Genomic DNA, 11,478 nt, shown 5'->3' on the forward strand with positions numbered 1-11,478 from the left:
TTTTTTGAGACGGAGTCTCGCTGTTGCCCAGGCTGGAGGGCAGTGGCGTGATCTTGGCTCACTGCAAGCTCCACCTCCCAGGTTCACGCTATTCTCCTGCCTCAGCCTCCCGAGTAGCTGGGACTACAGGTGCCCGCCACCACGCCCAGCTAATTTTTTTGTATTTTTTTTAGTAGAGACGGGGTTTCACCACGTTAGCCAGGATGGTCTCGATCTCCTGCCCTCGTGATCCGCCCACCTCGGCCTCCCAAAGTGCTGAGATTACAGGCGTGAGCCACTGTGCCCAGCCATTGCCCACTATTTAATGGGGTTGTTTCTTTGCTTGTTGATTTGTTATTTCCTTGTAGACGCCAGATATTAGGCCTTTGTCAGTTCAAAGTTTGCGAATATTTTCTCCTGTTTGGTAGGTTGTCTGTTTATTCCCTTGACAGTCTCTCTTGCTGTGCAGAAGCTCTTTAATTAGGTCCCGCTTGTGAATTTTTAGTTTTGTTGCAATTGCTTTCGAGGACTTAGCTATATATATTATTTGCCAAGGCCAATATTGAAAAGGGTATTAGGTTTTCTTCCACGATTTTTTCAGTTTGTAGTCTAATGTTTACATCTAATCTTTATTATTACTATTATTATTTTGAGATAGAGTTTTGCTCTTGTCACCCAGGCTGGAGTACAGTGGTGCAATCTCCTGCCTCAGCCTCCCAAGTAGCTGGGACTACAGGGACTTACCATCACACCCAGCTAATTTTTGTATTTTTAGTAGAGACAAGGTTTCCCCATCTTGGCCAAGCTGGTCTCAAACTCCTGACCCCACGATCCACCCACCTTGGCATCCCAAAGTACTGGGATTACAGGCATGAGACACCGTGCCTGGCCACATCTAATCTGTCTTTAATTTTTGTATATGGTGATAGATAGGAATCCGATTTCATTCCTCTGCATACGGGGAGACAGTTATTCCTGAGCCATTTATTGAATATGAAGCCTTTTCCCCATGGCATATTTTTGTTGATTTTATTGAAGATCAGATGACTGTAGGTGTGTGGCTTTATTTCTGAGTTCTCTATTCTGTTCCATTGGTCTATGTGTCTGTTTTTGTACCAATACCATGCTGTTTTGGTTACTGTAGCCTTGAAGTATAGTTTGAAGTCAGGTAATGTGATGCCTCTGGCTTAGTTTCTTTTTTGCTATTTGGGCTTTTTGGTTCTACACGAACGTTAGAATAGTTTGTTCTAATTCTATGAAAAATGACATTGGTAGTTTGATAGGAATAGCATTGAATCTGTAGATTGCTTTGGGCCATATGGCCATTTTAACAATATTGATTCTTCCAACCCATCAGCATGGAATGTTTTTCCATTTCTGTCATCTATGATTCCTTTCAGCCGTGTTTTGTAACTCTTGTGTAGAGATCTTTCACCTCCTTGGTTGGATGTATTCCTGGGTATTTTATTCTTTTTGTGTCTATTATAAATGGAATTGCATTCTTGATTTGGCTCTCAGCTTGAACGTCATTGGTGTATAAGAATGCTGCTGATTGGCCGGGCGCGGTGGCTCACGCCTGTAATCCCAGCACTTTCGGAGGCCGAGGCGAGTGGATCACAAGGTCAGGAGATTGAGACTATTCTGGCTAACACGGTGAAACCCCTTCTCTACTAAAAGATACAAAAAATTAGCCGGGCATGGTGGCAGGCGCCTGTAGTCCCAGCTACTCAAGAGGCTGAGGCAGGAGAATGGTGTGAACCTGGTAGGTGGAGCTTGCAGTGAGCTGAGATTCCACCACTGCACTCCAGCCTGGGTGACAGAGCGAGACTCCGTTTCAAAAAAAAAAAAAAAAGAATGTTGATTTTTGCACATGGATTTTGTATCCTGAGACTTCACTTACAGTTCCAGGAGACTTTTGGTAGACTCTTTAGGGTTTTCTAGTTATAGAATCTTACCATCATCGGTGAAGGGAGATGGTTTGAGGTCCTGTTTTCCTATTTGGATCCCCTTTTCCTTCTCTTGCCTGATTTTTCTGGCTAGGACCTCCAGTATTATTTTGAATAGGAGTGGTGAAAGTGGGCATCCTTGTCTTGTTCCTATTCTTAAAGGGGAATGCGTCTAGCTTTTACCCATTCAGTATCATATTTACCATGGGTTTGTCATAAATGGCTCTTATTATTTTGAGATATGTTCCTTTGATGCCTATTTTTGTTGAGGATTTTTAAATGAAGGGATGATGCATTTTATCAAAAAAGTTTTTCTACATCTATTGAGATGATCATACGGTTGTTTTTAATTCTGTTTCTATGTGAATCATATTTTGTAAAACCTCCATTTTTGGTGACACCAACACAATTACTTATCTTAACCTGCAATTCCCCTGCAGCACTCTTAGAATAATAAAACAAATAGTATCACAACAATGATGTGGTCACTGCATGCAGTTCTATTTGTCTTCAGCAGTAACCCGCTAGAAATATGTCACCTGAAATCAGTCCTTCTGGGTGGTTAAGCCACTAACTCAGCACACATTTTTAGGCTCATTTGTTTCATTTCAGTTTTGAGGGACTGCTTTTTCTGGTTAAGATTTATTTAGGGATTTTTCACTAAGCAATTAGGAACAGCTTTTTTAAAATTATGCAAACTATTTACATGGCTCCAAAGTGAAATCTATAAAACAAGGTATGTTCAAAGACATCTTGATTCCATACCCCCCCTCCTTTTGAGGTAAACTTTTAAGATTTGGAGGCTTCCATTGCTTTTGTTTTTAATATACATCTAGACTTGCATCTTCCCCTTTATCAGACGAAGAATAGCTGCTATATTTTTATTCACTGTGCTTTTTCACTTAAAAAGTATCCTGATATGCTGGGTATGGTGGCTTATACCTGTAATCTCAGCACTTTGGGAGGCTGAGGTGGGAGGATTGCTTGAGGCCAAGAGTTCAAGACCACCCTGGCCAACACAGCAAGATCCTGTCTAAAAAATAAATAAATCCTGATAATCACTCCATAACAAGAGAGATCTATGCATTCCTTTTTTATAGCTGCATAATATTCCACACATCTCTGATTCAACCAGTCTCCTACATATGGGCATTTGCAGTTTTCCAAACAGTACTTTCACAAACAGCCCTTCACACGTGGCTTTTCCTGCCTTTGCCGGTGCCGGTGCCTTCAGGTAGGTTCCGGGGAGGGGGATTGCTGGGTCAGAGGTCAGTGCAGACAGTTTTGCTAGATGTTGCCAAATCCCCTCCTCACTGAGTCTACCCTCTTGCATGCCTGCTAGCAAATGCCAAAGGATTTCTGCCAGCCCGACGGGGCCGCAGTGACATTTCCTCGGCACCCCTCTCGCCAGGAGTGTAGGTGGCACCTTCTCACATGTTCAAGGGCCCCCTGTGGGTTGCTGAACTGTGAGTGGGGTTCATATCTCCTGCTGGCTGTGGGTTTTCTTCTGTTTTCAGAAACTCTTTCTATAGTAAAGAGATTAACCCTTCATCAAACAGCACATTCCCCCAGCCTGGCATTGGCTGTTTCCGTTAAGTTTGCTTTTTTTTTTTTTTTCCTTCCCCCCGAGATGGAGTTTTGCTCTTGTTACCCAGGCTAGAATGCAATGACGCAATCTCGGCCCACCACAACCTCCGCCTCCCAGGTTCAAGCGATTCTCCTGCCTCAGCCTCCCAAGTAGCTGGGATTACAGGCATGCGCCACCACACCCAGCTAATTTTGTATTTTTAGCAGAGACGGGTTTCACCACGTTGGTCAGGCTGGTCTTGAACTCCTGACCTAAGGTGATCCGCCCGCCTCGGCCTCCCCAAGTGCTAGGATTACAGGCGTGAGACACCATGCCCGGCCAAGGTTGCTTCTTTCTTATGTGGTCAAACACATAAATCTCCTCCTCCACACATCTAGCTTTCAAGTCACAGAAAAGTTTCTTCACTCTCAGGTTAAAGAATTCCAGGCGCTTTCTTTAGGTGCCCAAGTGGTTTTCTGCCCCCCTGGAAGTCTACCCTGGTGTGTGATGTGACAAGTGGGTACAGTCTGATCACTTTCCACGTGGCCACCCACCCACACCGCAGCACGCATGAAGCTGCCCATCTGTTCCCCACTGGTTGGAGATGCTGCCTCTGTCTTTTACTAAAATTCATATACAATGGAGTTACATGCGGTTTTGAAAAGCTGTTCCATTGGTGATCTGCCTGCCTATAAGGCAGTGTCATGCTGTTTTAATTAGCAAAGCTGTATGTTTTATAATATTTGAGCCATCCTAGCCAAGAGCACAGACGTGACTCTTCACAAGAGAACAGCTGGAGACGTCATGGAATAGAATGCCAAGCCCAGGGCCCGCCAAGATCAAACGCTTGAAGCGCATGGCTCCTGGGGCTGCTCAGACACAGCCAGAGGAGGCTCCCGCCCCCTGTCTCCAGCTGCTCCCCTCTGTGGGGCTGCCTCTGGGAGGGGTCTGCCCCTCTCAGTCAGAGATCCTTCTGCTCCCTCCTCTGAGCTGCCCAGGCTGCTCTGAGTGGAAGTCAAGGAGGCAGCCCCTGGCCCCAGGGTGGGGTGAGGGGTCCCAGTGCAGCTGGGCTGTCTCCATGCAGAGGAGCGTTCCAGGGCCGAAGGGAGTGCAGGGGTGGGGGTCCCTGTCCAGCTGCTCTGCCTGTGGTTCCTGCTTTCTGAATCTCTTCAAGTCTCTGCCTGGAGCAAGTTCAGCCAGGAGCTGGGGAGAGCTACTCAGAGCACCCTTTCAGTGTGCCCCAGAGTGTGATTTGGGAAGGCAGCAGAGAAAGGCGTGCACCTTAGCAGATATGGAGGGGAAGCCAAGAGCCGCCACCCCCAGGGAACCTGCACCCTCTGGGTGAGGGCGGCCAGAGTTCACCCGCTACCAGCACGCAGGCACAGAGCAAGGCTTTGGGAGCCGCCTCTCAAAGGGGACAGTCCTCAGGGTGCTTCCTCGTGGCAAGTGCTAGGTGGGAGTGGGGGTGCCCGTGGAAACAAACTGGACTTGAGGCCAGGAACAGTGCGTCACCTCACTCGAGACCACAGCATCCTAAGGGCTTTCTGGGTGTGGCATGAGCAAAGTGGCCAGGCCTGGCTGTCTCATCTGTAAGGCGACCCAAATGCCCCTGTCTGTGCGTGGATGAGCGACATGGGGAGCAGAGCCCAGGCCCCAGGCCCCAGGTCCCAGGCCCCAGAGTGGGCAGGGGCATGTCCTGGGGTCAGCTCCCCAGCCCGGCTCTTCAATCAAGAGAAGTTCCTGCCAGAGATGGCCAGGAAGATGCCAACAGACTCCAGGCGGCTCATCCCGACAGTCCCGTGCCGATGACGGAGCCACCACCCTCCTGGGAGCCTTTCTGCTGGTCCATCCCACACAGTGCCTGGGACCACAGTCAGGTCCTTCCGGTGCTCAGAGCCCTCCAAGGGCAACGACAGTGCCAATCCCATGGCCCCGAGCCTCAATCCTCTAAGACAAGGTTCCCCAACCCCGGGTCCGTGGCCTGTTAGGGAGCAGGATGCACGGCAGTGAGTGAGTGTCAGGTGAATGAGCATGACCACGTGAGCTCTACCTCCTGTTGGATCAGCCCTGGCATTAGATTCTCACAGGAGCACAAACCGTATTGAACTGCGCATGCGAGGGATCTAGGTTGCGTGCTTCTTATGAGAATCTAATACCTGATGATCTGAGATGGAGCCGTTTCATCCCAAGATCACCACTGTCCCGGTGGAAAAATCTTTCTTCCATAAAACAGGTCTCTGGTACTAAAAAGGTTGAGGACTGCTGCTCTGTGGGGAATGGTGTTTCTGCAGAAGGGCTCAGGCACCCCCTTGGACACACCACCCTTAACCTGGATCCTTCTGGAAGCACCACGCCTGCTCAGACAGACCCCACACCCTGAATCAAATATTAGAACTTCCCAGGAGATGGTCGAGAAGTGGGAAGACACCTGGGTCCCATCATGGATCTTCCCCACCCCCAGCCAGGGCCTGCTCCCCAGAGAGAAGACCCTGCCCAGCCAGCACCCACCCACATGCGGCTCCCAGAAGGGGGCTGGGCCGGGCAGCGGAAGCCACACCCCATCACATGGTCAGATGCCTCATGTAAAACCGGCCCCCTGGACTAGGGTCACGCGGCATCCCTGTGGTCACCCAGCCGGTACCACAGACACCAGCCACCTCCCTTCATCAACCACCATAATTTTGCATCCATGAGGTCTGGGGTTTCTCATGGTGCTCCGAGGAGGTGCTGGAAAGAGACAGCCACCCACCAGGAAGGGGTGTGGAGGCCAGGACGTTCTCACCGATGTGCCTGCAGGGACCCCAGGCACAAGCAGAGCATGGTGTAGGAGCGCCCAGGGGCTGGAGTGACCCGTGGTGACAGCAATCCCATACTAGCCAGCCCCAAGGCACCTCCTGAGCGTGAAGCCAGACCCTGCCGCCCTCCCTTCTGTAACCAAATCCTTGGGGTCTGGGTCAAAGTGGCCCAGGATGGTGACATTCATTGCCTCATTCTCCCCCCCCAGCAGCAGATGTTGGGCTTCTGGAAGCTTCTCTGCGGCCTCTCCCCAGGCCAACACCATGCTCTCCTGACACTGGCCACACACCAGCATCTCGCCTTGAGCGTCTGCTCTCTCAGCTCCTCCTAGGCCTAGAATGTTCTCCTGACATCACCGGCCTTGGGACCTGTCTCCTCCCACAGGTGCCTGAGATGAGATTGTCCCAGCCTTGTTGTTCTTGCCCGTGGACAGAGTCTTGAATCACAGTGACATATCGCAGGGGTCAAAAGCCAGTTTGGAATGTCAGGGCTAGGGAGGGCTCGTACACCTCCCAGACAAGGCAGGTGGAATGCAAGGGACTGGGGGCCCTGCCCAGGGCCGAGCAGGGGCTCAGGACCAGGACGCGTGTGTCTGCACCTTGGCTACAGGGACCGGTGGCATTCCCATCACTGGAAGGCATGAGCTCCCTGGACCTGCTGCAACAGGCAACAGCCCTGCTAACAGCACCCCTGGGACTCGAGGACGCTTGCTCGTCTGAGCAGCTCTGGATCACTCTGGCAAGGGCGTCGAGCGTAGAAGGAGCAGACTTGAAACCAGCCTGGCAGCAGGAGCAGAATTCTCGGCACCCAACGCCTTTAAAAACAGCGGCATCAGCCACCCGAGTGGAATTGCCTGCCAATCCCTGTCACTCTGATACCCGCAGTGGGCATGGTGCTCCTGCCCATCTCAGCTGCCCCCAAAGGCGCTCAGCTCCACACAGCCTGTTTCCAGCTCTGGAGCACACATAGGGTGGGTTCGGAGCTGTTCACCCTTCCTGTCCTCTGCAGGACGTGCCACATGCCAGGACGGCACGTGGCAGAACTCATAGCAGCAGCTGACATGCCAGCTCCCTGGCTCCAACCACCTGACCTCGCACTGGACGGCCCAACTGCACCCCAGGCCCTCACACCCAGCGGAATTTCATCCCATCGGCACCCAGGAATGTCCCTGCAAAGCCCCTCCCTCAGACCCGGACCTGCGACACACTGCAGCCAGCACATTATGTGCAAAGGTTCCAGGACCTCGCAACTGCCAAGTCAAAAGGGACCCCCTGCCTCCAGCACCCCAGGGTTGTAGGCTCAAGCTGCGAGTACCATGCCCACAGGGAGCTGTGGCTTCAGTGCCAGACACAGACGAATGTTCCCTCCAACTGAGGCACCCTGCACTGAGGGCACCAGCACCAGTAGCCTCTGCCACAGAGGACAAGACGCAGACTCAGAAGGCCCCGGACCCTGGCCAAGGCGGCCCAACCATGGGGCCATGCACAGACACAAAACCCTGCCACCTGCTCCACACCCACCAGGCACTGCCCGGGCCACCTCCAAGGACACAAGTCCCTACCATGCTCCTGACCCCCTGTCCCCACACAGGCTGGGGAGGCCCTTTCTCCCAGACTCCAGGCTCTTGTGCCACCTGGACTACCCCCTCCCCAGCTGATGGCCAGGGGTAAGGGATGTGTTCCTCCCAACTAGAGTGAAGCCACAGTTAGGCACTCAACATGTTGGCAAGAGTGGATGCAGAAACACTGGGCTGAGTCTGTAATGGAGGTGAGGATCCCAGACAGCCAGAGGATGAGACCAAAGACTCAGGCCCCACAGAAGGTGGCACTGGGAAAAGCCCCAAAAGGAATTCCCAGTTTTACTGGGAATCTAGGGCTGAGGAGTGGGTGGAGGGGTCTTAAAGAAGATGGAAAGAGACCTGATGGCCCAAAGAGCTCCATCCTCCTCTGGGCCCAGCCGCAGCACCTGCTTCAGCCTCCGGCCTCCCTGCCCAGCTACAGAACAACTGCCCAGCAGCTGCCTCGGACTCCAATGCCAGAGCCTGGAGACAGGAGGGCACTGAGGTCCACAAAGTTGGGTGCTGCCCCCTGAGAGCTGGCCTCTGCATGGCTTTGTCTTTTGGGGAGGCAACCAGATCGGCCCAATCCACCTCCAGGACCTGCCTCTGGCTCCATTGTTGATTAACATGCATCCGTGAGGGTTCTGCCAACACCCCTGGAAAGTTCTTGGGAAACAGGGAAAGGCAAGGCTGTGGGAAGGGGGAACAGCGGCTGCTGAGCCAGGCTTGGGTTTGAGAGCCTACGAGGGCTGTCCCCATGCACTCCAGGTCCCCCCTCAAATCCCTCTCCTTGACCACAATCAGGATCTCCAAGCGTCTCAGCAACCAGAATAGATGCCAGCTGGATGTCCACACCCCTGATGAAGGCTCACAGCAAGGGAGCTAGGACCTCTGGGTGCAGCAGGGCTGTATGGATCCCCATCCCCTCAGCTAAGATGGGAGCTGCCCCCAGTGGGGGCGCAAGCAGCCACAGATAACTGGGGGTGTTGGGGGTAGGAAGCCTAAGCGGGCAAGGGTCGTGGCCCAGGTGCCGTGTCCACCCCGGCCAGCCCAGGGAGGCCAAAAGGAACACAGGAAGAGCTGCTCTCCTGGGGGCGGGGGTTCCCCAAGGAGGGGACAGGATATCCTGACTGGCTTCCCCAGCCACACACAGGAGAGTTCCCCTAGCCCTGTAGGGTCAGCGGAACACCGGCTCCTGCCTCAACCCCCCTGGCTCTTCAAGGCCAGGCTTGTCGTCTTCAGGTCAAAAAACCACAATACTTCTCATTTCACAATCCACCTAAGGACAGGGCCCTGTCTCTGCCACCATTGCCAAGACTTCTTACAGCAACACAAGGGCTGGACTGGCACAGGGCTGGACCTGATTTTGTGAGGCTGTAGGTAGCCTCCAGCTACTCTGCCATCCTGGCTCTATGACCAGGTCTCCCCTTGAGAGACTGGTCCTGCCAACCTCCTAGAGCACTGAGGGTGGGAGTGCATCTCCCAGGCCCCCACCAAGCCACATGTGCTGCCCAGCCAGGGTCCACCTCCAGTCCCACCCCACATGGAGGTACCTGGGAAGGGGCTGTTCATGACAACTTCCCAGGGCCAGGCACACATCTTACAGGGACAGGGCCCAGAGCTGGAAAGGACCAGCCCCGGGTCTGGCCACTTCACAGAAGCATCCCTTTCCTGGCCACCCCCTCACAGAAGCCCTCCTGCCCCTGTCCCCAGAAGCCACCCCTGCCTTGCCAGCTCTACGGAGGCTGGGTAAAGGTAGACTCTGCTGAGCAAACTTCCGAGACCTAAACAATCCAAATCAGGAAGAAAACACAAGTGCAAGCAGAGACTTCCTCTGGGGCGCGGCGAGCCCTCTTCCTCCTCTTCCTCCGCACGGGTGGCTGCAGTGAGCCCAGAGGCACATGTCCACAAACCTGAATACAAGCGAGAATTGAGGGGGTCTGCAGGCACTTTGTCTTGGCCTCTGGCTGAGGGGGTCTTCCCACCCCTGGACATCTCAGAGAGTCTGGGGTCCAGGAGGCAGGTGGCCAACAGCACACAGCACCTGTGAATCTGGCATCTGCTGGACATTTGCACAGTGGCATCAGACTTGGGTGGGTTCCCCTGGGTCACTGCACACAAACATCTCCCAAACCCCAAGCCAAGCCCCCGCTGCTGCAGCCATGAGCACAGCCAGTTCCTCTCACAGACCAGCAGCGGCTGCGGCCCAGGCACCCGCTAACATGTCAGGAGACAGGGGCTTGGGAGCCGGGGTGGGGAAAAGTCTCCAAGATAACACCCCAACCACATCTTTGAGGATAGAGGTGGTTGAGACTTCCCCTTCCTGATGTGGAAGGCCACCTCTCAGCAAGGAAGGCAGTAGCCCTGCGACCTCTACCCCACCCTCTCACCTGAGACCATGCTTGGAGCTGGCTGGGGCCTGGCTCCTGCTGGTGGCAGCTGCCAGCAGGCATGGACAGGCCCCTGGATGCCCTCCAGCCAGTTCTCTACTGAGCCTGCCCAAGGCAGAGGAGATGCTTCCACCTGAGGATGCTCAGGGAGACCACCCTTCAGCCCTCAGGTGAGCCCCACGGCCATCAGCCATGGGATGGCTGGGTAGAGGCTCCCAGGCCAGAGGCTGGCACCACACCAAAAGGCCGCTGGCTGGGCAGCCAGGAAGTAGGGCCACTGGGGCGGCGGGGGAGGGCCCCAGGCAGGCACCGAGGAGAGCAGCCTGGACCTTTCCGGAGGTGACTTCCCGGGCCCATCCCCGAGAAATCCAGTGCCCAGCCCTGCTCAGGCACGCTGTACCGGGAATTGGAACCACCTGGTAACAGGGAGGGCCAGGAGCCTCTGCTACCAGCGCTACCGTCTGCGAGAGCACAGCTGCCTCTGAGTGAGAGCTGCAAACGTGCCTCTCCACTCTGCATCAAGCCAGGTTTTCCTGAGCTTGGTTCGGTTAATATGAGGCCGGTGGGGACGCCCCATGGCACGCTGAGCCCTCAGGGAGCACTGCCACCGTCACCTTCCTCTCCTGGACAGCCCCCTGCCCCAGAGTACAACTGGGCCTCAGAGGGGTCTGAGATGTGGCACCAGCTGGACATCAGGCGCCTTCTCTCTTGGGGGCTCCTGAGCCTCGAGTCTCAGCCGACCTTGAGGAGTTCTCTTACTGAACCCAAAGGTGCGCTCCCCAGCAAGCTTCTCTTCCCAGAAAGAATCACACCTGGACCGACCCTCCCCGGAGGTGTGGAGCCAAATTCTGGGCTCCAGGTGGTCCCCTCCCCAGCCGGCTCCCTCCCCATGCCGGCCCTGCGAGCAGCTGCGCACCCCCAGACACAGCAGCGCCCCTGAACTTCAAGGGGGAGTGCAGTTTGTGTTTCTGCGTTTCCCCACTTCCTTCCCTCCTCTGCTCCAGGGTGGCAGCCCCTATGGGGCAGGTGGCGCTGGGACAGAGCTCCCCCACACAAGCTCTCAGGAAGCACCTTCGTGCCGGCCGTCGCCGGTGGCGATACTCACACGGCGAAGTGGTAGACGAAGCATTTCCAGCCGGTGGGACGCTCGAGGAAGTTGTAGACGCGGCCCTGGACGTGGGTGCGCGCCAACAGCGGGCGGCGCGTGCTGTAGATGGAGACGCGCGGATCTAGGTTCACCCG

General features: G+C 54.5%; 1 protein-coding gene across 1 annotated transcript in view; it reads right to left on the reverse strand.

Moving 5' to 3' along the window:
- Window positions 1-11,472, reverse strand: part of KCNQ1 (potassium channel, voltage gated KQT-like subfamily Q, member 1) — a 405,403-nt gene extending 393,931 nt beyond the window's left edge. The window contains exon 1 of the mRNA XM_011988197.1: window positions 11,342-11,472. Within this exon, the coding sequence (XP_011843587.1) occupies window positions 11,342-11,365 (24 nt within the window). The 5' untranslated portion in view covers window positions 11,366-11,472. The remainder of the gene's footprint in view (window positions 1-11,341) is intronic.
- Between the last annotated feature and the right edge of the window lie 6 nt (window positions 11,473-11,478).

This window comes from Mandrillus leucophaeus, unplaced genomic scaffold (genome assembly GCF_000951045.1).
Source record: "Mandrillus leucophaeus isolate KB7577 unplaced genomic scaffold, Mleu.le_1.0 Scaffold325, whole genome shotgun sequence".
Classification (NCBI taxonomy): domain Eukaryota; kingdom Metazoa; phylum Chordata; class Mammalia; order Primates; family Cercopithecidae; genus Mandrillus; species Mandrillus leucophaeus.